At 57.9% G+C, this 25514-nt stretch overlaps 1 protein-coding gene and 1 long non-coding RNA gene across 3 annotated transcripts in view; one reads left to right on the forward strand and one right to left on the reverse strand.

Moving 5' to 3' along the window:
* LOC145713337 (uncharacterized) overlaps positions 1-25514 on the forward strand; it is a 385846-nt gene that overhangs the window by 128546 nt on the left and 231786 nt on the right. The gene's annotated exons all lie outside the window — the stretch shown is intronic.
* PARP1 (poly(ADP-ribose) polymerase 1) overlaps positions 1-25514 on the reverse strand; it is a 38189-nt gene that overhangs the window by 12201 nt on the left and 474 nt on the right. For both annotated transcript variants that reach the window (XM_078441301.2, XM_078441300.2), the window contains exons 2-12: positions 21253-21418; positions 13274-13389; positions 12200-12414; positions 10102-10201; positions 8324-8440; positions 7744-7920; positions 5050-5194; positions 4311-4451; positions 1979-2221; positions 1750-1818; positions 1402-1534 (exon numbers count right to left, since the gene is read on the reverse strand). In XM_078441301.2, the coding sequence (XP_078297427.1) occupies positions 1402-1534; positions 1750-1818; positions 1979-2221; positions 4311-4451; positions 5050-5194; positions 7744-7920; positions 8324-8440; positions 10102-10201; positions 12200-12414; positions 13274-13389; positions 21253-21418 (1622 nt within the window). The remainder of the gene's footprint in view (positions 1-1401; positions 1535-1749; positions 1819-1978; positions 2222-4310; positions 4452-5049; positions 5195-7743; positions 7921-8323; positions 8441-10101; positions 10202-12199; positions 12415-13273; positions 13390-21252; positions 21419-25514) is intronic.

Below are 25514 nucleotides of genomic sequence, written 5' to 3' on the forward strand. Positions count from 1 at the left end.
CCCGGTTTTGCTCCTCAGAGAAACACAACAAGCTCTGTCGGGGAGTCCTGCGGCTCGACAGACGCAACCGCTGCCGACGCGCCCGAAGATACTGGGACCGCTGGGCTCGGATGGGACGGCACGTGGGGGATGACGGGGGCAAGCCGGCCGAGCCTACAGACCTGACCACCCCTCTCCGTTTCCACGTCAACCGGGGTACACGGCACTGGGTCCCCTAGGTGCGCCGCTTACCTCTGGGGGACTCAACTATCCTCAGGGGAAAGAACACGTGACCTAACTTTTACATCACGACATACAAAGACGTAATCAGAACCCCAAACACAAGATTCGTACGCGCTTTCAAAACAAAACCAAAGAATTCAAAGAAACCTTGGGGCTTCCTGGCAGTTTTCTGGGCTGTGGCCCAAAGGCAGAGAAATTCATCCTCTGCTCCGTTTCTTTCCCTGGAAACGCTTGGGAGGCGCTATACTGAGCTGTCCTGAAAAGCCGTCCCGACCCAACAGCCCACGTGGCCCCTTCACTGTGAGCCCCAGTGAATCTGGGCCACCAGAAAAACACGTCCACCAGGGGAGGTGGGAAGCCACGTGACGTGGGGCTCATTTCTTCAGAAAATCTAAGGAGCCCACTGGTCTCTCTCAGGGTCACTTTGGGATTCACTTGGTGGGCGAGAGCTCTGATGAAAGCGGGAACGATGGGGAGACGCCGAGCCCTCGGGCCGCCAGACGGACGCCGGCCAAGATGCACTAGGGGCTGGCTGAACTGGCCCGGGGTCGCTGTGATCACAGGGCCTGCCTCTCAACCAGCAAAGCTTCCAGGCCCCCTGGAGCGCCGGGGGTCAACGGCGTCCATGTGCCAGTAAGGACAGTGAAGCTGACCCCCGAGAGCAACCAGGGGTTTTAAGGAACACGATACAAGGAAGTTCGTGGGGCGCCTGGGGGCTCAGCCGGTTGCACGTCCGAACCTTCGTTTCGGCTCGGGTCGCGATCTCACAGTTCGTGAGTTCGAGCCCCTTGTCAGGTTCTGCGTGGACGGCAAGGACGCTGACTGGGACTCTCTCTGTCCCTCTCTGCCCCTCCCCGCTCTTTCTCTCAAAATAAACGAACCTTACGAAAAAAAAAAAAAGGAGCGAGTTCGGTTCTTGCTCAACTTTACCTGCTTCAAGAAGCTTTCAAGTGCACGTAAAGGGATCAGGACTCGGGAATCTCCGAGGGGCCGTGAGAAGTCTTGGGAGATGGGAGTGCCAGCTCGCCCCCCGAAGTCGGGGGCCGGACGCTGGGGGGCCAGGCCGTCTGGGGCGACGGTGGCTTCCCTCCCACCGGAGGCCTCGCCACACCAGTGCTCTCGGCGAGCAGGCCGGCTCCGCGGTCCCCACAGGGCCTCTGTCCCGTCCCCAGGACACACCTGCTTTCCTTGTCGTCCTCCAACAGCTGCAGCTTGTAATAGGAGTTGGTTCCCTTCACGATGTCCACCAGGCCGAGGGTGGCGCTGAACACCTTCCCGCCTTTCTCCAGGACGTGCGCAGAATGTTCCAGACCTGTCATGGAGGGGAGGCGCCTGCTTTTGTCTCCGAGGGGCTGAAGCGCGCGGGGAGAAGAGGGTCTGCGGGTGTGGGGTTCACACCCACCGCCTTCAGGAGGCTCCCCATGAAACACAGGTGTCCTCAGGATCGGGGGAGCCCGAGGAGACAGGAGGGCCCAGGCGCCACGTGGCCCAGCCCGGCCTCCCGCCCTCCCGCCCGCTCACGCTCACCAGAATCGGGATCGACGGCGGCGCCACCTTTAAGGGTTAACTTCATTCTCTTCTCAGATTTGTTGACGCCTTGGAAAGGGACATAAAGGTTCAGGCACGAATAAAAACTGCCTGGGAGGCGGCAGGGGCAGGGCAGGGCAGGGCAGGGCGAGGGGTGGGGGCGGGAAGGAGATGGGGCCACGGGGGCGGGGATGGGGGCGAGGGCACCCAGGGGCCCGGGAAGCCTCACCTTCCTCCTTGGCGGGGCCCTTGCTCTTCTTGGGCAGTGCGGCCCCCGACTTCCCTTTGGGGGCCGCGGCCTCCACGGGCTCCGCCTTCACGTCGGCCCCCCAGGGGGCCAGGACGTGGGCCGAGAGCAAATCCTGCAGGCTGCTGGCGGAGGCGGACGCGTCCTGGAGGAAGTCCTCAGACACCACGCGGACGCCGGCTTCCCTCACCTCCTCCATCTTCTTGCTCATCTTCTCCACCTCCTCTGTTCAAGTCGGGGGAGAAACAGCCGAGGCGTCAGCGGGGACACGCACGACGCCGCGGTCGACGGAGCCCGAGCCTCCGACACGGGCACCGCGGCCCCGTCCTCGTCGCCTAGCGCTCGGGGCCGCGGCCGGCAGCGCCACAACCGGGCAAGGAACCCCGAGCCCGCCTCTGCCGGGCCGCCCTCCCCCAGCGCATCACCCAGCGCACCGCCACGCACCGGGCCACGCGCGGGACTCGGGTCACTTCCCCTGTTCTGCGGGGGCCCCCGCATTCCGTCCCGGCTTCCCGTACGCAAAGAGGCTTTTTAGTTCCACTAGTCCCGCTGGTTCGTTTCTGCGTCTGGCGTCAGGAGGAAGAGAACCGTCACCAAGGCCGACATCAAGACCCGCGCTCACCGCCTGGGTTTTTTTCGAAGACTCGTATGGCCTCGGGCCTCACGACACCGTAACACGCGCGGTCGTCTGCGTCCCGCTAACGCCTCGGCTGTTTCTCCTGACTCGAACAGAGAAGTGGAGGAGACGAGCCATCGAACAAGACGGAGGTGAGGGAAGCCAGGTCTGTGATCCACTCGGGAGATTTTTGTGAGTGGGGCGAGCTGGGGATCCAGCCTTCCCGTTGGGTCGTCTCGGCTCCCCTGTTGTAGGTGGATCGACCCTTTACGCCAGGTTTACCGCTGGGCTCCCCGGTCTGCTCCGCTGACCGACCTCTGTGAGGTTTCAGGCCGGCCCTGCGTGGTCTTGCTTCCTCCAGCTCCGTACCACGTGGGACAGCCTGAAAGCGAGGAGCGTGATGCCTCCAGTCTCGTCCTTCTCTCAAGACTGCTCTGGCTCTCTGGGGTCCTTGGTGGTTCCACACAAATTTTAGGACCGTCTGCTCCATTTCTGTGAAAAACACCCCTCGGGTTTTGACAGGGAACCCGTGCGTCTGTACTGCCCTGGGTAGGAGCTGAGGATCCCACGGGGCTCCCCTGCACACAAAATGCTCTCTCTGGAAGCTTCTCGCGTCCTGTCTTTAACTTCTGCCACGTTAACTAGAATGAGTCTCGGTGTGGGTCTCTCTGGGTTCGTCTCTGGACCCTCTGGTCTGGATGTCGGTTTCCTTCCCCTGATCGGAGAAGTTTTCAGCCATTATTTCTTCGAGAAAGATTTCCGCCTCTTTCGGGGCATCTGGGTGAATTAGCCAGTGACGCGTCCAGCTCTCGAATCTGAGCCCCACGCCGGGCTCCGCGCCGGGCAAGAAGCCTACTCACAAAAAGATCTCTGTCCCTTTCTCTCGGTCTCCTTCTGGGAGCCTCTAATGCGCCCTGAGTCCTTCCGATGACACTCTGCCGTCCCTCACGCCATCTTTCCTGGTTTTCCTTTCTTTCCGCCGCTCTGAGCTCCACGGTCCCATCTGCTTCACAGACTCAGACGCCGAGCCCGCGAACTACCTTTCTGTTCAGATACGGCCTCCTGCAGTTCGGTGACTTCCGTTCAGTACTTTCGAGCGTTATCCCTGCTTCACCCACTCTTCTCCCAGTTCAGCGAGCACCTTAGACCCTAATCTTGAACCGCTGACCAGGCGAATTGCTCACCTCCCTTTCGTCGAGACTTCCTCCGAGGCTTTACCTCGTTCTTTCACTCAGGACACCCCATTTCTTCCCCTTGCCTCCCCGGGCTTCCAGCCGGTGGACGGACAAGAACCTCTCCTGCTCTCGAGGGGCGGCCCCCGTCGTTCAGCGCCGTCCCAGCCTCGCTCTCAAATGCGAGCCTATCTGAGCGGTCGTTACTAGGAGCTGACAGCGGCCAGGGCTGCACCGAGGCCATCGGAGTCCCCCGGGGGAGGGTCCCAGGCCGGCAAAGGGCAGCCGGCAGCCCACGGCCGGGACAGAAGGCCCGCAAACACGCACATGACCCCACGCCAGCTTCGCCAAGCACCCACGCTGGCTTCCCTCCACCTTGACAACAGTGCTGAGCAAAGAAAGCCAACTCGGAGTGCCCCGTGCGGCCCTGCACCTCACCCCTCCCTGCTCCCCGCACCGCCTCACCACCGTTCCCGAAGCCTCAGGAGGTGCGTGCACACCCGCCCCACATCAGGATCGAACTCACTTTTGGTGCTGATGCACAGGGATGCCTTGCTGGCCGTGCCTGTCAGCTTTCCCCCGAGTTTCTCGATCGTGGCCTTCATCTCATCCTTGTTCCGGGACAGCTTCCCCAGAGTCAGGATCTTCATGTTGGACAGCGGCTTATCTGGAAGGGGCGCTGTCGTCAGGTGGCAAGGTCCCGGGGGCGGGGGGACCGGACAGCCCGGGCTCCCCCCTGGTCAGCATCCCCCAAGGGCAGAGTCTGTGAAGGCAGAGGCCCAGGGCCGGCAGGGAAGCGGAGGACAGAACACGAGGCGAGGGGGGCAGCCACAGGACGCTGCCCCTCCTCCCGCACCGCCCCCGGGGCAGACCGGCGAGACTGTGCGGGGACAAGGGCCCAGGAGGCTGGCGGTGGGACCACACGGGCCCCCAACTACTTTTCTGCTTCTCCCACTTCACGTCTGAAACCGCAGCTTCTTACACGACACTCATTAACCCCATGGGACAAAGCAGCCCCGTCAAGGATGGTCACTCAAAGCTCGGCCCGCGCGACACTGAGGGAAGTAACCCTCCCACGCTTCGGGTGTCCGGCACAGACCCCAGAATGGGAAGCCCCAGACAGGGCTGGGGCGGTTGTGCGAGGCGGTGCCGGCCCGGCCTTCCCTAGGGAGCCCCTCCCGAGCGTCCCCCTTGTGCGGAGGGGAGCAGGCCGGCAGAGCACCCAGGGGACCCGGGGACCCTCCCCGAGGCCGCCCCGGCTGTACCTGACGGGGCGGAGCTGTTCACGCCGGTGGGCGCCGAGGCCGCGGAGGGTGGGGTTGCCGGCGCCGGGGCTCCGGTCTCGGGTGGAAATATTCGGTCCTGTTTTTTGATCTTCAGTTTTTTGAGATAAGAGATTTCTCGGAATTCCTGAAATCACGTAAGGTTCAGCTAAGAAACCGGTTCTCCCTCGAAACAACCACCCGACAGAACAAAGGGGATTCGGTTCGTCTAAACGAAGCAAATTTTTTTTTCCCCTCTCGCAGCAAGGAGCGACCTAGGAGACGTGAGGCTTCCGGCACGAAGTACACAGTTATTGCAAATACGGCACTGGCTTCTGGCGCTTCCACGCGGACGCCGTAAGCGGTTTCCTTAAATAAAACACGAAACGCGAACCCCTCCCCCATCAGCTGACCGTGTGGTGGGGGGGCCCACTGCTGGAGCCTCACCCTCAAGCGGCCCCTCAAGGGTCACATGCCCCTCTCCCGACGGAAAGCCTACGGGGACCGTCCACACTGGGAAGAGATTACTTCCTGAGAGGAAATCAGGCAATGCCCCTCCCTTCCTAGGAAGGAACGAGGCCGGGGCACCCGGGGAGGGGGGGCTCGGGGGTTGAGCATCGGACTTTTGACGTTGGCTCAGGTCATGATCTATCTCACGGTTCGCGGTATCGAGCTCTGAGTCGGGCGCCGAGCTGACAGTACGGAGCCTGCTTGGGACTCTCTCTGTGCCCCTCCCCCACGCACTCTCTCAAAATACATACTAAAAAACAACAAGAGAAGGGACCGTGGCCACAGAGACCCGATGACGGTGTCCCCACGGACCCTGTCCCAAGCACGGTCCGTCTCCATCCCGGGCGACTTACAGCGGCCGCGCTCCTGCGTCACTCGCTCAAGGGCCTGTCCCTGCTACCCCCGGGTTCGGTGAACGCCCGCGGACAAGAGAGGACGCAGACCAGCTCCCACACACCGGGCACCCGGCATGCCACGTCTCACAGCGACGTTCTAAAGACCGTTTCTCCCGCCGAGCAAGAAGGTCGGTCTTGACCGGGCCAGATGCCTGAAGGGGAACTTTAACACGGGAGCTGAGCTCTACCACCGAGGCCAACGTGACCCACACGGGAGCTCTGGGAAGGCGGGCTCCTCGGAGGCGGTGACCCGCTTAGGCAGCCAGGACCGAGAAAGCAGGGCGCACGCAAAGCATCGTGGCCGGCGCGCTGTGGGGCTCGGGGAACGTGGTGTGCTCGCTTCCCTACTGCCGGGGGCTGAAGACTTCGTGGAAACGCGTGTGCGTGCGGGGGCGGGGGGAACGGTACTCGAGGGGGACAAGGGCAGCGGAGAGGCCGCAGAAGGCCCACGGAGCCAGGCGGGTCCTGGGCAACCCCGGAGGGCCGAGCTACGGAGGCGCCCTCGACTCTGGCCGCGGCCCTCGGGCTGCGGTCTCGCTCGGCTCCGTGACTCTGTGACTCCGCACAGGCGGCAAGTACCGTCGGCCTGAAAACACGTCTTACACGTGCAGGTGGCTTCGAAAACTAACCCTCCAAAAATAGAGACAGAGGGTCGCCTCGGTGGCTCCGTTAGTTAAGAGTAAGACACTGGATTTCGGCTCCGGTCGTGACCTCACGGCTCCAAGTTCGGGTCCTGCAGTGGCTCTGTGCTGACAGTGTGGAGTCTGCCTGGGATTCTCTCTCTCTGCCCCTCCTCCACTCAGGGGGTCTCTGTCTCTCCCGAGTTAAATAAACTTAAAAGAAATGAACAAATGCCGCGCAATTGGCATATAAAACACAAACTGGTTCCTGTCCTTACGGCCTTATTGTTTCCTCAAAGATAGTAAAAGGAACACGAATACCACGGGCGGGTGTGCAGTACTTGCACACTCAGAAAAACTGGGAAAATGCTTCACGTGACCTGTGGAATCACCAGAAGATTTTAAGGGTGCAAGAAATGAGATCAGAGTTGATTTCGAGCAATCGTTCAAGAGCGAGTACACAGGACAGAGCGGGGCAGGGCTGTAACCACGGCAGGGGAGGGGTGAGCGGCGCTCGGGGGCCGTGGGTGCGGGGGACGGTTCCGGAGTCCACCCATGGGCCTCTGTGCACACAGCAGCGAGATGACCCGACGTGGCTCGAAGCCCGGTCCCCGGCAGAGGCGGCGCCACTGCTCTGCCCCAGCGGCCGGGCGCCAGCTTGCGCGGGTCTGCGGGTATGGGGAGTCCCAGCCGAGGGCCCCAGATGAGTTTTTTGCATTGAGAATATGCAGCTCCATTAGAACAAACAACCAACCAAGACCGAGAGGAGATACTTAAACTCTGGACCCAACCCCCTCCCCCCCCCCCCCCCCCCCCCCCCCCCCGGAACTAAGACAAGAACGTGGCCTCCGGAAAAGGAACTCTCGTCCATGCATCTGCTGTCCCCCCCCCGGTCCAGAACAGCGCCCAGCACAGAGGCGGCACCGCATCGGCAGGTATCTTGGCAGGAGGGTTTTACACAATCGGACAGAACTATCCTCCCGTTAGAAGACTTGGGAGTGTGCAAACGTACGGACCTGACAACGCCATCTTGCGTTCAGACCGCGAGGACGACCTCGCCGTGAAGGAGCCTGGGGAACGCTGTACTCCAGTCGTGGGGACGTGTGGTGTGGACAAGCCCAGACGGGGGTGAGGTTGTTTTTCTGGCTAAGCTCGGGAACCACCCCCCTTACCTTTGGAGTCACCCACTCCTTCCGGCTGGGTGTCTGTGTCTTGACCATACACTTGGTCCAGGCAGTGACGTCCCCGGTACAGTAGTAGGCGTCGCTCTTGAAGACCAGCTGGCCCGAGCATTCCTCGCAGGGAAGGAGGGCCCCGAACACCATGCCGTCGGCCACTCGGTCCAAGATCTGAAGCCGGTAAGAAGCGGGTCAGAGAGGAGGGCTCGCCCCCCCCACCCCCGCCTCCGGACCCCCGGCCGCTGGGCTCCCGGGGGAGCTCGGACTGCTGTATCCACGTGACACGCCGCAGCCCCCACCCTTGGGTGGCTGAGGAGTAAAGGAGGGCCAGGGCGTCCCCAGAGCCAGCGGGGAAACCAGGGGAAACGAGGCGGCTCCACTCCCCCAACACCTGGAGGCCCCGGGCACCTGGGCCAAAGTGTGTGGTGCGAACGCACAAGGCAGACAGACACACGGTCCGCTCCAGTCTCCCCAAAACCCTAGACGCAGAGTCTTCGCAGCCCTGGAAACGGCGGCCATGTGGACGGTGGACCCTCCCCCCCGCCCCGAGGTCACTGAGCAGAGGGCAGCTCACCGCCGACTCCCCGGAGGGCACTTGCTGCTTGTTGAAGATGAGCAGCTCTTTTAAGTCATTTGTCGAACACGCTTTCTTTAGCTCGTCCTTGATGTTCCAGATCAGCTCGTTCTGGGCCTGCGGACGAAAGCCAGGCGGCTGAGCGACCGGCTCCGTCCAGAGACCCAACCGGGGGCCCCCACCCTGCTCGGTCTCGGCGGCGTCCTGGCGCATCAGCCGAGCCGCGCCTCCAAGCTGGCGTCAGCGACAGGGAAGTGCCCCGGCCCCGCTCCGAGAATCCCGCTTCTACCCGGAGCCGTCCCTGGAACCAGCCCCCCGTGGACCGACTCCCTTGGGGAAGAGCCGGGGCGCGGCAGGCTCACCCCCCCGCCCCGACATTCGCGCCTCAGGGACGACGGGGGTGGGTGTTCTCCCACCCGGAGGCGAGTAGGGATGAGCACCCCCGCTCACCTTGATGGCGAGCGGATCGCACAGAACAGACCTACACTCGGGAAATAGAGTTTTCAGTCTCAGGGCCGTATTCACGCAGTGCCTACGCTCCACGTCTCGCTTATCCTCACCACCACCCTGCCCAGGATGGCACCAGCCTCCCCACATCAGGGCGCGCGGGGCGAGCCTCCTCCCCGCTAGGGCCACGGGCAAACTGTTCACCTCTTGGCCGCAGACCACACCCCTGCAGACCAGAGGTGAAAATGCCGGCCCCTGCCGCCCCATGGGGACGCTCTCTGCACCAAGTGAGGACTTTAACTGTCTTTCTTTTTTCCCTTTTAAGATTTTATCTTTAAGCAATCTCTCCATCCAACCGGGGGCTCAAACTCACGACCCCGAGATCACATGCTCTCCTGAGCCAGCCGGGCGCCCCCCCAAGCAAGGAAGACTTTAATTCCACCAACAAAGTGTTCCCACACACATCAGCGCCTGCTCTCAGCTTTCCCGTCCCTGCCCTCCCTGCGCCACCAGAACGGTGTCTCCAGCCACGGACACGAGGGCATGAGCGTCATCAGAGGAAGCAGGAACTGCATCACCTCCTTGGCCCAGGACGCGGAGGCTGGGGCTGCTGGGAAACATTCGGATTTCCCTCTGACCGCACTCAAGAAAACGCCAAACCCACTGGGGGCAAATGCGAAATAAAACCAACTCTACCGCGTCCGGATTCACGCACGACAGACATCGTTTCACTGATCGACAATCGCACTGAACCGGTGATTTTCATCAAGCGGCTGGAACCAGATCAGATGCTGCTTCTCATCTTTCTCGCACCGGCAGGACGGAAAAACGCTCAGAGCAGAGCCGAGCGGACAGCTCACGGAAATCACGTGCCCAAAACGGGACTGACAGTTCTCCCTGGTTTTCCCGAACACCCAGCATTTTCTCATCAATAATTTTTACTCTGATTCAACACACGCATCATCAACACAGAGCTAAATCTGCCAACGGCTATGGAGTTAACAGGTAGTTCCTGCCCCTTTCACGGCACGCCTTCCACCCCTCTTGTAAACAAGAGGTGTTCATTCGAGAAACAGGGAGCGAGTGTCTCTTCCAGCCACTTGTCCGGGCCGGGCACTCGACCTGCAACGTTCGCCAGCGGCCCCCGGGTCCAGTGCACACAGCGCTGTGTCCCGTGCGGGGAGGGAAGAGACCCCGGGGGGAAGCCGTGCTATTAACAACTGTGAGGGGTGGGGGGACCCTGGAGGTCTCGTGAAGCGGTACGCACACATCCCTGGAACGAGGGAAGAGAACGGAGAATGAGGAGTGCGGGCACCCCGCTCGGAGCTCACCTTGAGGGCCTTCTCGAGCTTACTATCTTTGTCCTTTTCCTTTTTAGATTTCTTCTTGGCCACTTCATCCATCCCATCGACCTCGTCGCCTTTCCTCTTTCTGAAAGAGACACGGGACGAAAGAGAGCCATCAGAGCCCTGGAACCCAGTGACTCGGGGGACGCAAGACCTCCACGTCCCTGTAACGCCACGTGCCAGCCGCGATCACAGCACAGCTCACTCACTGCCCTCGGGCGCTCGCAGGAGGCCCAGGGGGTACTGGCAACTGGCCTCATGCACCTTACGGTGAACTCTGCTGCTGCAGGTACCCCAGGGCCTTGGAACAGCTGGTAAAGGACCCAGGGCTCAGGCCCCATCTGATGTCGAAAACCCATGTATCTCTTGGCACAAACGAAGCAGCCTGGCAAGTTCTGGCAGGGACCGACGGGCCAGATGGCCAAGGGGCTGAGCCTGAGGGCCGCTCCTAAGGCCATCAGGTTGTTCTCAGAGGTGGGACTGCACTGCCATTCAAACCCCAAATGGGGTCTCGGCACTGCTAACTGGTCCATCGTGGCTGGTCACCAGTCACCGGACTTGAAGGAGGCACGGGGGGTCGCCATCAGCCCCCTAAAACAGAGCAGTCCCAGTGGCTAAGTTTCAGCTGTCACAGACCTGAGTTCAAAGCCTTGCATTTTCTGTCATCCACGAAGCAGGGGACACCACCCACTCCCGGGGCTGTGCTGATGGCTACACGCACCCCCCCCCGCCCCCCCCCCCCCCCCAGCACAGTGCCTGATGAACCACAAGGGCTCAGTCGAGGCCGGGTGGCGATACGGTGTCAATGTGAGCTTAGCATCCCTGTCCACAGCACGAGCTGCACTGTCCTGAGAACTTTTTTAATTTTTGTTTTGTTCGTTTTTGAGGGAGAGAGACAGAGTGTGAGCAGGGGCGGGGCAGAGAGGGAGGGAGACACAGAATCCGAAGCAGCCTCCAGGCTCTGAGCTGTCAGCCTGACGCGGGGCTCGAACCTCTGAACTGGGAGATCGTGACCTGAGGAGCTCGAACCCACGAACTGTGAGATCATGACCTGAGCCAAAGTCGGACGCTTAACTGACTGAGCCACCCAGGCGCCCCTGTACCAGACTTTTTTAGTAGGAAAGCTTTCAAGGTGGGTATTCTGTCCTTTAACTTTTTTTTTTTTTTTTATGTTTCTTTATTTTTGAGAGAAAGGCAGAGCACAAGAGGGGGGAGGGCAGAGAGGGAGGGAGACACAGAATCCGAAGCAGGCTCCAGGCTCCGAGCTGTCAGCACAGAGCCTGACGCTGGGCTCGAACCCACGAACTGTGAGATCGTGACCTGAGCCGAAGTCAGATGCTCAACTGACCGAGCCCCCCAGGCGCCCCTGTCCTGAGGACTATTGACCCCTGATTTCCCACCTTTCTCACATACTCCACGGCTGCGTGTGCTGCACAACGAACTTGTGTGTTATGACCCCAGACGGCGCAGGACAGCAGCTCGGTGACAGGGAGGTCAGGGCCACCCCCATCCTCACAGCCACAGCCACAGTCCAGGGAGCAGGGCGCACACCACGCGTAGCTCCTCCATGCCTCCCTCGCTGTGCCTGGGGCGTAGGGACCAGCAGAGGGAACGGGCAAGAACGAGCGCCACCCAGGATCGGCAGGGACAGGCTTACCGTCCCGACATTAGCACCACGGGAAGCCCACGCCGCTCCCGGCACGGAACCAGGGGACGTGCCATCTGCTCCCCCCTCCCGGCACCATCATCAGACCCAGACACACTGGGCCACGTCCACAGGCGCAGATGCTGCGGGGATGGGGAGCGGGCTGTGCAAGGGTCACAGGAAACGTGGTGGCTGGCCTAGGCGGGAGAGCCTTCCTCTCTTGGGCCAGGGTGGGGGTGGAGGGCTAGAGGGTCCCAGGTGTCTGTGGAGCAGACCCGTGCGGGGAACGCCCTGCACGTCCCCATGTCCTCTGCCCCCGCCCATCATCCCGTACCCCTGCGTGCCGACCGTCAGCAAAGGGAGGCACGGGAGTGGCCTGGAATCCGCGCGGTCTCCCCGAGCCCCCCTCCCCTGCGCCTCCCACGGCCCCACACCCACCCTTCATTCTTCACTCCCGGGAGCTGCTTCTTCAGGGTCTCTTTATCCTCCGGGGTGAGGAGGCCGAAGCCTTTCAGCTGGCTGGCACTGAACTCGGGCCGGAAGCCCAGCTCCTCCCTGTTCTTGACAAAGCAGTCTGGGTGGTACCAGCGGTCGATCATGCCCAGCTGGGGCTTCTCCGGGTCCAGCATCTTCTTGGACAAGCGAATCTGGCCCTGCAGGAAAAAACGCACGTGGTACCAAGAAGAGGGACGGCCACCCAGGGGCCTGGGGTGACGAGGGCCGGCGGGGCCTCGGGTCCACGCCAGGGGCGCTGTGAGGTCTGAATGTTTTCTGCCACCGAGGACTGTGCGTTACCCCGAGCCTCGGCGACCCCATTTTATTTTTATTAAAAAAAATTTTTTTTAATGTTTATTTATTTTTCAAAGAGGAAAGGAGACAAGTGTGAGCAAAGAAGGGGCAGAGAGAAAGAAAGAAAGAGAGAGAGAGAGAGAGAGAGAGAGAGAGAGAGAGAGAGAGAGAGAATCTGAAGCAGGCTCCAGCTGTCAGCACAGAGCCCGACGCAGGACTCCAACTTTCAAACTGCTAGGTCACGACCTGAGCCGAAGTCAGGCGCTCACCCGACAGAGCCGCCCAGGCGCCCCTCAGCAGTCCCGTCTTAAATGGGGCCGGCTCCCGCCGGCCGTCTCCCTGCCCACCCACCTGGGCACCGGAGGACACGCTGACGCCGAGAAGGTCCTCCCGGCCCGGAGCAGACACGAGCAGAGCGGGCCTCGGAGCGCCACCCAGGACGCTACCCAGCAGCCCCACGGCCAGCAGCGCCTCTCAGCAATTCCGCCCACCCCGGACCGCGTCCGTACGCAGGAAGGGCCCGCGGGACTGGCAGTAAACCCACGAGCCGGAATGCCACGTGGCCGCGCGGGCCAGGCTCACGAGCCCACGCCCGTGCGGTCTCCGCGGCACGTCTGACCGCCAGGGCCGAGCTTGCGCCGAAACCCACGCTTTCTCGAAACTTCCTCGAGCCCCACGCCACGCCGACGCCAGAACCCGGGCGGCCCCAGCCCCGGCGCCCACCTTCTCGATCTTCTCCATGCAGCCCTTGCACGTGCTTCTGCTGGACTTGGCGTATTCTGCCGCGAAGTCGGCCAGCGTCTTCTCCGCCTTGCCGCCACCTGCATCCTGGCCTTTGCCTGAAGGATGGAACACAGCCACGCTCCCGTCAGCCTCAGAGGGGCCTCGTCCACGGGCCACCTCGGGCTTCAGGCGGGACGACCGGCCCCCCTCATCCACGTCTGCTTCCAGCGGCGGCTGGCGAACAGAGCGGCTTTTCTGGCAACGAGACACAGCCCTTCCCCGGACGGGCTCTCCGGCTGGTGCCGGCTCACCTCCCGGCTCTGCCGCCTCTGGGCCCTCCCTCCCGCGGCAAAGCGCCTCCTCCGCGCGCTAAATTCCGGGCCCACCTTCCGGTTTCCGTTACACTTCTGCTTATCAGAATTACGTGCTGGAATTAAAGGGAGTCTCTCGACACAGAAGGACACAAGGACACGTAAGAAACACAGCGAAGGCGGCATTTCGGGGTCCGCGGGGCAAGCTGCCATCGCGCAGTAAGAAGTCTCGGGGATAAACGGCCAGGGATGCGGGACCAAGGCAGATTCTTCCATAAGAGGAATTCCAAGACTGGATGTTTCTCTCCTAAGACTGAGAACAAGACGGGCTGTCTTCTCCCACCACGTCTAAGCAGCATTGAACCGGAGGCTCTAGCGAGTGCGTTCGTGCAAAAGAAAGAGCCAGAAGGTGTACCGGTAAAGCCATCTCTACCTGTACGTGACGTGATTGCACGTGCACGATATCCTTGGGAATATACAAAAAAACGACTCCTACCATTAAGTGGATTGAGCAAATTTGCAAAACCGAAGGTCAGTATATAAAACGTTTCTAAATACACGTAAACCTATTAGAGAAGAAAAGTAAGCCACGCGTCTGTTTAAGTGGCATCTAAACACACAAAATGCTTAATCACGGATTTACAAGACACCCAAACCTTCTACACGGAAAGCGTTAGGAGGTTGCCGAAATTAACGAGGACTCAAGTAAACGGAGAGATACCTCACGTTTATGGACTGGCTCAATTTATTAATATATCAGTACGTCAATCCAGTTTGATCCAGATTCCAGGTGATGCTAATCAAAATCCTAGCAAGTGTCTTCGGGCAAGAAATCGATGTTTGCCACAAAATTTGTAAGGAACTACAAAGGACCCGGAGAGGTGAGCACAGTATTGAAAAAGGACAAAGCTGCAGGACTCACTTTGCGATTTCACGACGTCCCGTGAAACTAGGAATTGGGGCCGCGGAGTGAAGACACCCCGCCGAGGGGCCCGAGTCCAGACAGACCTACAGTCACGCAGTCAGCTGATTTTAACAAAGAAGTCTTTGCACAACTGGTGTGGGCACAAAACAGTATCCACACGGAACACACACAAAACCACCCCTTCCTCACACCCGACACGAACGTTCGGTTCGCACGGATCAAGAAACCAAGTGTGAACGCCAGAGCTACGGAATTTCCAAAGAAACCTAAGGGAGTTATCTTCGCGATCCGTGAACAGGCAAACGTGTCTCAGGAGGCAAAAGCACAAACCAAAAAAGAAGAAAATCAATGACCGCTCTTCATAAAACGTCAGTGATTAAACAAAAAGGCAGGCCCCAGAATGGAAAAAGGTATTCACATGTTGTTTCCATCTAATAAAAGATCTGCCTCTAGAATATTGTAAGAACTCTTACAACTCAGTAAAAAGACAAAGGCGAGTTAAAACCACAAGGTCTCACTACACACCCGTCAGTGGCTAAGACCCCAGAGAATGACGGGGCCAAGTGTGGGCGAGGCCGTGGACGAGCCAAAACGCTCACATCCCTCGGGCGGGGGGGGGGGGGGGGGACACAACTCGGGAGGACAGTCGCCCACACCTACCGAGTGAACCCCCGCTCCACTCCCAGGTCATCACCCGGAGAAAGAGAAGCTCGTGTTACATAGACACCTGGACACAAATGTTAACGGCAGCTGTACCTGCAACAGCCCAAAGCCGGCAACAAAAGAATGCGGAACAGACGGTGCTCCTTCCCCGGAGCACCCCTCGGCAATCCAGGGCACGAACTGACCACACGGCCAACCTGAGGAGGCTCACAGGTGCCATGCTGTGGGGAAGGGGCTTCTGGGAGCACGTTCTCTCCCTCTTCTTCGGACATCCTAAGTCACACAAACTTCATCCGCGGGGACCGAGATCAGAGCAGTGGTTACCCAGGTGGGGAGGGTAAGAGAGAGGGCACAGGGGAACTTTCTGGGGGAACAGAAATGCTCCCGACCTCGATGGGGTGTATGTCACAAAGGGCACGCATTTGTCAAAACTCCCTGAACTGCGTGTAAATTACTTTAAAAATTCCAGGTGAATAAGTTAAGAATAAGACCAAAACCAGAGACTGAGCAGACAGGGCTACAGGACATTTCAAACAGGACGAGGCTTCCATGTGGCAAAACACAGAAATATGCTTCAAAGAGAAACATCCAGGAGCACCCAGCTGGCTCGATCACAGGGTCATGAGTTCGAGCCTCACGTCAGGGGTAGAGCGTACTTAAAAAAAAAAAAAATCTTTGTATTGGGGCACCTGGCGGCGGGGGGGGGGGGGGGGGCGCAGTCAGTTAAGCATCTGGCTCTTGGTTTTGGCTCAGGTCACGATCCTACGGTTCATGAGTTTGAGCCCCACCCTGGGCTTTGGGCTGATAGCCCAGAGCCTGCTTGGGATTCTCTTTGCCCTCTCTGCCCCTCCCCCAGTCGTGACGTGCTCTCTCTCAAAATAAATAAACTAAAAAAGGAAATCTTTGTATTAAAAAGATCTTGATCAAGAATTAGTACATTCTGTCTCACTTAAAAAAAGACAAAATGGCCTAAAAGATGAGGCAAGGACACAAACACCAAATTAAGGAAACTGCTGATAAACACAATGAGGTGTCCCACCCCTACCAGGAGCACAAAGCAATGCAAATCCTCGAGGGCGAGGAGGTGGAGGCAGGCACGTAAATGCACGTGTCTAAGCGATGTCTAAGCGATGCGGGCATCCAAGGCCTCAGATCAGGTCATTGCTTCCAGCGGGAATCCCACTTGTCAGAATCAAAGAACCGGACAGGTGCCCCGGCTGTACGAGAACTCGCAGCGGCTCAATCCGCAATGCAGCGTGACGGCTGAAAACCCGTGGCTGGACCTGAACCTGGTTCTTGCACCCTTGGCATGACCTTAGCCCGGTTACCTCACCTCTCAGTGCCTCGTCTATGAAAACTGACTCGGGGCTGCTGTGAGGGTGCCATGACATCAACACGTCAAGGGTCTTGAACGGTGCACAAAATTTAGCAAACCTTCAATAAACAAATACCGCACGCCTTCACAAAATAACGATGGAAACTTACGACTCTCAACATGGAAAATGAATGATGAATTATAAAATGTAGGTCATTAGGGACGCCTGGGTGGCTCAGTCGGTTAAGCGTCCGGCTTCGGCTCAGGTCATGATCTCACGGTTTGTGGGTTCGAGGCCCGTGACTGGCTCTGTGCTGACGCTCGGAACCTGGAGCCTGCTTCGAAATCTCTGTGACCCCCCCCCCCCCGCCCTCCCCCACTTGCGCGCGCGCTCTCTCAAGGATAAACATTAAAAAAAATTTTTTTTAAATAAATAAAACGTAGGTCATCACTAATCACTAGGAAAATGCAGATCAAAACCACAGGAGATAACACTTCATGCCTTAGGACGATCAGGAGAAACAAAAACCACACACACAGACACAAAACCCCAGACAACAAAGTGCTGGTGAGGGTGTCAGGGAATTGGAAACCCGTGTGCTGCTGGCAAGGATGTAGAATCACGCGGCCCGTGTGGAAGACAGTATGGCAGTTACACAAAAATCTAACACAGAATTCCCGTGTGACCCCGCAAATCCACTTCTGGGCACGTACCCGGGAGAACAGAAAGCGGGGTCTGGAACAGGTATTTGTACGCCAACGTTTGCCTCAACGTGAGTCATAACCGCCAAAGGGTGAAACGACCGAAATGTCAACCGGCGGGTGAACGGATTCACAAAACGCGGTCCGTCCATAGTACGGATACGGCCTTAAGAATGCAGGCAGTTCTGAGCCCTGCCACAACGTGGACTCTGAGGACACGCGCCAAGTGTGTGGTTCCACTCCCGCGAGGCGCCGGAGTGGCCAAATTCAGACGGAAAGAACCGCGGTTACCAGAGGCTGGGGGGGGGGGGGGGGGGGCACGGCAGGTGCCGCAGGTGGGTACGGAGTTCCAGTTTGGGAAGATAAATCAGTTCTGGAGGCCACGGGGGGTGATGACCGAACCACAGCGTGAAAATACCGACGTTGCCGAAACGGACGCTTACAGGTCGCTAAGATGTAGATATTGTGCCGTGTGTTTCACCACACACACAAAACTAAGCATTTAATACAGATGCACTTGGGGGAGAATCCCATTTCTGCAGGGAAGAAATAACGTTAACACACGTGAATCGACATTTGAACAGAAACTTTTCTTTCCTCCTTTTTAAAGATATTTTGTCAGACTGTAGGCTCGTCTTTTTGGTCTTTCTTTTCTTAAGTTTATTTTGAGAGAGAATCCCAAGCAGGCTCCGTGCTGTCAGAGCAGAGCCCAACGTGGGGCCTTATGACTTCACAAGCGAAACACATTTATAACAAACTTACTGTGCCTTTTCCTATTACCAAATCACGTAAACTTGCCGTTACTCTCGTTCTGGAGTCTGAGCCGGGTCCCGGGCCTCCCGGCTCCCCGCGGACCAGTGGCAACTGGAGACACACGGGCTGCGCCGCGGGAAGGACGGGAGAGCCCAGCACCGGCGCGGGGGGCGGAAGGTGGCCGGCGCCCGCCGAGGCCCAGAGTCACAAGACCGGATTCAACGGAGAAGGGCCGGGTTAGGAAAGCAGAGACAGAAGAGCGCAGTCGGGGGAGACTTCCGACAAGCGACGGGAAACGATTTCAGGTTCAAAGGCGTCTGAAGCCAGTTAGGTTTGTGGTATCAACAAGCGGACACGCGTTTACGCGGAAGCGAAGACCCGGAACGGCCCACACGATCCTGGAGGTGAAAAAGTCAGAGGACAGACAGCATCTGACCTCAGGACTTAGGGTCCAGCTACGGCCATGGAGACGGCGTGGCGGCTGGCAGGACAGACCGCTAAACAGAGCAGCACACAGATCGGAGACACATCTGCCGTCGACTGATGTCTGACAAAGGGGCAAAGGTGACATACGGGAGAAAAACCAATCTTCAGGGCGCCTGGGTGGCTCAGTTGGCGAAGCGTCTGGCTCTTGATTTCGGCTCAGGTCATCACCTCGCGGCTCATGAGTTCAAGCCCCGCACCTGCGCCGTCGGCGACAGCCTGCTTGGATCTCTCTCTCCCTCTCGCACCCTCCCCTCCCCCACCTCAAAATAAAAAAACACAAAACAAAAGAAGAATTTTCAACGAGTGGTGCTGGAATAACGGACAGCAGCACACAAAAATCAATGCAGGCACTCTGCACCCTTTACAAAACTTAACCTAAAATGGACCACAGACTTAAGTGTAAAAGACGTACCCGGAGAACAGACACGAATCAGGGCAGGATTGTTCTGTCCCAGCACAGGACACGGGAGAGAAATCTAGCTGACCTTGGCATGGCGATGGTGTTCCCATGCAACACCGTAACACGACCCAGAAAAGAAAGAATCCGTTAATTAGCCGGACTTCCTAAAACTGGGAACTTCTGCCCTGTGACAACCAAGAGGATGAGAGAAGGCAAGCCGGGACGAGAGGTCTGCAGAAGACCCCTGATAGATGACGGCTCTCCTGGATCTACGAAGCACTCTAAAACCCAATGATCACAGGACAAATGACAAAGGGGGAAATATCCAGCGTCCTCACGGGAGCAGAGCTGCCGACGGCAAGGAGCTCAGGATGACATGCTCTGCGTCACGGCGCCAGGGGACCGCAAATTAAAACAGGACACCCCTCTGCGCCCATCAGGATGGGCCTGACCCACAGCAGGGACACCCTCGAGGACTGGGGAGGAGTCACCCCCTCGCTGCCGGTGGCATGCAGAATGGTGCAGCCGCCCCGGGAGGGTTTGCTGGCTTCTTAGAAAAGTAAACAGACTTTCACTCTATGATGCAGGAATCACGCTCCCTGGTTATTTACCCAAACGAGCTGAAGACACGTCCGCACAGACAACTGCACGTGGACGTTTACAGTGGTTTTGTGGTTTCCCAAACCTGGAAACAACCAAGATGTCCTTCTGCAGGCGAGCGGACAACCCACGGTCCGTGCAGACAACGGAGTATTATCCAGCGCTAAGAAGAAATGAGCTATCAAGCCACGAAGAGACACGGCAGAACCTGAAACGCATTTTTTAATGTTTATTTACTTAGAGAAAGCGTGCGCACACGTGGGCACACGAGCCAAAATCAAGTGCTTGATGCTTAACGACTGGGCCACCCAGGTGCCCCTGAAACGTACGTTTTTTTTCTTTTTTTAAAAACGTTTATTTATTTTTGAGACACAGAGACAAAGCGTGAGCAGGGGCGGGGCAGAGAGAGAGGGAGACACAGAGTCTGAAGCGGGCTCCGGGCTCCCAGCTGTCAGCACAGAGCCCGAGGTGGACATCGAACCCACGAACCGTGAGATCACGACCTGAGCCAAAGGCAGGCGTTTAACCACTGAGCCACCCAGGCACCCCTGAAATGCACGTTTCAGGGTGAAAGAGGCCAACCTGAAAAGACTACATACGGTGCGATTCCAACACTTGGCACTTGAACGACGCGGGAGTTGGGGCGCGGACCTCCTCGTGCACTGAAAACCTGTAACTTTTGATTCTCCCCAAAAGGTAACTACCAACAGCCTACTGCTCCTAACCAACAGTTGATCAACACCTAGTCTTCCGCGGATTTGTGCATGTTAAATACCGTCCTCACAATAAAGTAAACCACACACGAGAACACGTTATTAAGAAAACCATACAGGGGGTGCCTGGGCGGCTCACTCGGTTGAGATTCGACTCTTGATTTCGGCTCCTGTCGTGATTTCATAGCGACGGAGGAGCCCGGGGCTGACAGGGTGGAGCCTGCTTGGGATTCTCTCTCCCCATCTCTCTCTGCCCCTCCCCGGCTCATGAATTCTCTCTCAAAAATAAATAATTAAAAAAAAAAAAAAAAAAAAAAAAAAAAAGGAAAACGTTACGGAAAAGGAAAAACGTTTATGGTACCATACTAAATTTATCGAGAAAGATCCACGTACAAGTGGGCCTGCACGGTTCAAACCCATGTTAAGGGCCAACTGTACACCGTCCAGACCCATAAAATGCATATCACCAGCGAGTGAGCTCTTGATGTAGACCATGGACTTTGGGTGATAGCGAGGTGTCAACATAGGGTCACCAGTTGTAACGGAAGCACCGCTCTGGAGGAGACAGAGGGAGAGGCTGCGGCCAACACGCGGGGGGCAAGAGGTCAACGGGAACGCTCTGCACCCCTGCGTAACTTTGCTGCAAACCTAAACCCGCGCTAAAAAAAAGGCCGATGAGAAACAAAACGGCAACGAGAAAACAAAAAGCTACCTTTCCCAGGAGGCTGGCTGGCTCAGTCACCAAGCGTGTGACTCTTGACCTCGAGGTTGTGGGTGGGTTCGGGACCCATGACGGATATACAGATTACTTAAAATCTTAAACACACACACACACACACACACACACACACACACACCCCAAAAAGAAAAGCTCCATTTCCAGCATTGTGAAAAGTCAAATACCTCGCCACAGGACAATCCCAAGTCACCAAAGTGCCCTGAAATAACACACTGGCATCATGTTCTCCACACACGCACGTCTGAAAAGGAGGGGGGGTGGGGCGGGGAGCGGCTAAAGGCTCAATTCTTTGCTTTCTCAGAAAAGGTCCCGGGGAAGCTCCTGAGTTGGGGCTGGGGGACTAGACCCGCTGCCTTCCTGGTCCGTACGCACCTGTCACCCCTCCAGCCTCTGCGGTCTTCTTGACTTTCTGCTGGTCGTCCCACCTGAGCTCGGAGAACCCATCCACCTCTACGTCAGGGTGCCGGATGGAGTGGCCGACCTTCCAGAAGCAGGAGAAGTGGTACCAGTGTGGGACTTTTCCATCGAACATGGGCGACTAGGAGAGAAGCAGAGAGAGAGGTGAGCCAGCAGCCGACCCCGACCCCGCCGACGCCCAGGCCTCAGCAGCCGAGGTTCCCGTTCGTAAAAAGGAGGCCAGCCGTGCCATGTTCTCCACATCACACACAAAGTGGGAAACGCGGCATCTCTGGAGATCCTCCCGAACCGCCTGGAAGACTGCTGCCTTTCGGTGCTGAGGCTGTGCTCTCTGGAGGAGGGACCCCGCTCTGCGACCTGACCCCACCTCTCCGTGCCTGCCGGGGAAGCCAGCTGCCACCCCACTCAGGGCTGGACTCAAAGGGCCCGTGTGGCCCAGAAAGGGCTCTTCTAGCACCTCTGCAGTTGGAATAATGAGAACAAGTCGCAGATCGTGCGCAAAGCAGGGAAAATGTGTCAGGAAACAGTGTCAGGCTGGCAGCAGGCGCAGCGAGGGGAGTGGAACGAACGGACTTCTCTGAGGGAGGATGGGGGGGGGGGCAGGGGACAGAAGCCCCTGCCCCCCCCCCCCCCCCCCCCCCGCCTTCAGTATGCGGGAACTGCAGATCCGGTCACGGGGAAGCTGCTTCCCTGCTCGTGGTGGCTTCCCGATGCTTTGGGCTCCGGGCGGCCCAGAGCGACGCGACAGCATCAGGCCCCCTGCCACGGAGCCCGAGCTGTCCGGCCTGATGGAGCAGGTGTGGACGGGGGCCAGGCAGAGCGGGACTAACGCTGGCATTTACTGGGTCCCTGGCACCGTGCACAGGCCGTCCTCTGGGTAGAAGCGGCACCCCCGTCTCGCAGATGTCTGGGGGGAGCGGCACACAGGTGGCAAGTGCCTCAGCCCCGCTCGAACCTGACACCAAGGTCCTTCCGCCACGCCATTCGCTCGGCAGGAAGAGCTACCTAAAAACGCACAAACGGTTCTGACCAAAGTGAGGGAGGCCCCAACCACCCGCTCTTATAGAAGATAGAGCCAAATGCCATGCGGGTGGAAAAAAATAAAAATAAAACAGCATCAAAAATAAATACCACGTAGAAATTTTTGGATGAAGCTGTCGGACAGGGGAAATATTCTGGAAAAGCAGAGACAAGTTCTCCCAAGCAGCCCCCCACCCCCCACCCCGGGGGAGTGGCCTCACAGTGTCACAGACTCAGACAGAAGGTTCTCACCAGGGCACGCCAAGGGCTCTTGAGCAAGCAGCCTTGTGTGCAGCACATCGCTGTCCTCTGGGCCCAGATGCCCCACGGCCCTACTCGGTAGGTCCCCACCTCCTCAGGCGCCCAGAAGGCTTTTCCCCAGCTCCCCACAGGTCAGGGTGAGTATTCGGTCAATGCCCCTGTCCTGCACCAGGTAGGAACACCTCACGGCCGGAGGGGAGACCGAGGAGGGCAGGGAGAATTCCTGCTAAGGAAGAGACGGCCTCCAAACCCAACAAAAGGCCCTGGAGAACGGACTTGTGTTGTGTTCTGGGTCTCAAGGCTCCACCAAAGTAGCCGACACACCTAGAAGCGTCTGGCCACCGTGCTTGCACATCGCAGTGGCTTCCACGTGGCTCCTCGGGCCCCGGTGCCCCTTGTCTATCCTCCTCTGCAATGCTGGGTCACATTCCCGCAAAGGAGGCAGGTGGCCCAGTGCCTTCGCCCCGCACCGGAACACGCGTGGCATTTTTTCCCCGGCTCTGGTGGGGCCCCACACCTGCCCCCTAAACCTTGGTCTGGGGGCCGTGTCCCAACCACCGACGCAGCGTGGAGTGACCTAGAGGTGCAGCCCAAGGGTGTGCTCACAGCACTAGCTTGAGGGGAGGGGGGGTCTGTGGGGGCTCCCATCCTCCCTTGAGAGGAAGGATCCCTAATCAAAGCAAGGCTTCACCCTAGAACTTGGGACTGACGAGGACACAGCAGGAAGGGAACCAGAACAAGGTCACCAGACGGTGCTTCCACTTGGCGGCCGTGAGAGGCAGCATCTGTGCACCCAGAAAACACTGAGCACCTCCCGAGTACCAAGGTCCTCACCGGGCCCCTCTGCTTCCATCTGCACGTTGCAGGCCAGAGCGCTGCCTGCCACCCCACACACAGCACAGAACGACACAGCGTGTGGGACCCGCGGTTTGCTCCAGCCCAACGCAGGACGAGGAGCCCGGCGCAACCCTTTCCCTGCCCAAAGCACCTCCCCCACCTCCCCGAAGGCTGAGAGGCCCAGTGGATCCCTGGAGCTTGTCTCGGGGGCCCACCACCTAAGGTATCGGGTATCTGATAACAATCCTCCCATACAAATGGAAAAGAAAAGTATTGAAATCCAAGTGGGAGAAGAATGACTTCTTTCTTTCTGACCTCCACCAGCTCGGCCTACAAGACCAGACTTTCCATTCTGAATTAAAACTCCAACCCCAGTTACAGTCCCAGAAAACCACTTACGTTTAATAATTATTTCTTTTGCCATCAAGGGCCCAGAATGCTAAATTTTATTTGCTCCAGGAATCAGTTCCTCCGTAGGGCCATCCCCCACTCCCCCAGACGCAGGACCCCTCCTTTGTATCCAACAGCGTTGCTCAAGCTTTACACTGGCTGTCCTAAGGTCTTCGGTCTGTCCTTCCCTATTGGACAGGGTCCTCTCTGGCTGAGTAGAGAAGCCTACGAACGTCCTTTTCTCGGAATGAAATTTAAACAGGGGCTCACAAGAGAAACCGATTACGCTGAAATAATCATCAAAACACCGAAATTCAGTGGGATACAGTGAGCTTTAAAGCATTAAATAACAAGATTTAGCACCTACTCTCCCAACTGCAGTAACTTTGAATACTGATGAGCATAACGGGTTATTTTGAGAAATCCCCAACAAACGTAAAGTGATATAAAAATATCTATATTAGTATCACTGCTGGTGACAAAAATCCACAGGTACAGATTTTACTTTTACTTTGCTGCTTATATACACAATTAGGAAATAGGAATCTTATCTAGCCTTAGTAACTGCTAGAGATGTAAATTTCTTCCAGAGATGTAAATTTCTTCTTCAAACCCCCAGATCTCCCAAGAGCCCCTTGGCTGTGAGGGAGCTGCTTCTTTTAACTGTCTGTAAAATGTTAATTCCCATGTAGTTAACAACGTTAAGGGAGGAAGCTTAAGATCAGGCAGCCCCTACATTCAGGTTTAAGATCACAGAGCCTCCGTGGGAGGTAACGCTTTCCAAACGGCAGGCCTCCTCTGCTTTTCCAGTCTCGACTTCCTGCCCCTTCTGTACGTAACAAATGCTGACCAAGCTCCCACCCAGGCACTCCATGCTAGTGCACAGCCCTCCGGGGTGGTACGCGCCCCAGTACGGCACGGTTTGTTTACCAGTCGTCTTTCGCTTAACCAAACTGGTGACTGCCAAGGCAGGGGGTGGGGTGGTGGTCTCTCCCTTTGCCCTTAGGACCTAACCCGGTGATGCTCCTTGTTCGCTGAATGCTTACGTCTGGGGCGGCAGGCCCTGAGGGTACGATGACAACACGGCCTCTATCTGGACGTACCCACCCTTCTCCAACTGGTTAAGTACTGAAAACCCAGCGAAGACTATCTGGTTGTTCCTAAAACACGCTGCTGCCTCCCTGCAGGGACGGAAAATCAAGTTACCTGGACCGTGAGCACTGAACACAGCTACCAGAAGGTTCATGTTGGCGGGGAGGAGGGCAGGGACAACCAGCATACTGGGGGCCGGGGGATTTGGGAGCTCCCCCCCCCCCACCACGCCGTGGCAGGGGCCTTAGGTCATACACCCCGGGGGCATCCCCCACGTGCCCAGAAGCCTCGAGGGGCAAGGGGCACCCCTGCAGCCACTCTTACTCAAACGAGACAGCTGGAAAGGCCTCAGGAAGAGAGCGCGCCCGTGAACGTGGAAAGTTTGGGGGAAATACGGTTTCAAACCACGAATGAGGCCAAAAGTGAATGCAGTTTCCGGAAAGGACACGGACTCGCATAGTTTTGCACAATTAAGAAAAAACCGAGAGTGAGCGAGTGTTGAAACGACACCGAAAACCAGATTAAACGAATCCTTACACGCCAGTCGCCATCACCAACGGAGGACAAAAACCTTCCAGCACGAGGTGGGTCAGAACCGGACCGGCTCCAAAAGCCCA

Source organism: Panthera onca, chromosome F1, assembly GCF_046562875.1.
Source record: "Panthera onca isolate mPanOnc1 chromosome F1, mPanOnc1 haplotype 2, whole genome shotgun sequence".
Lineage (NCBI taxonomy): Eukaryota > Metazoa > Chordata > Mammalia > Carnivora > Felidae > Panthera > Panthera onca.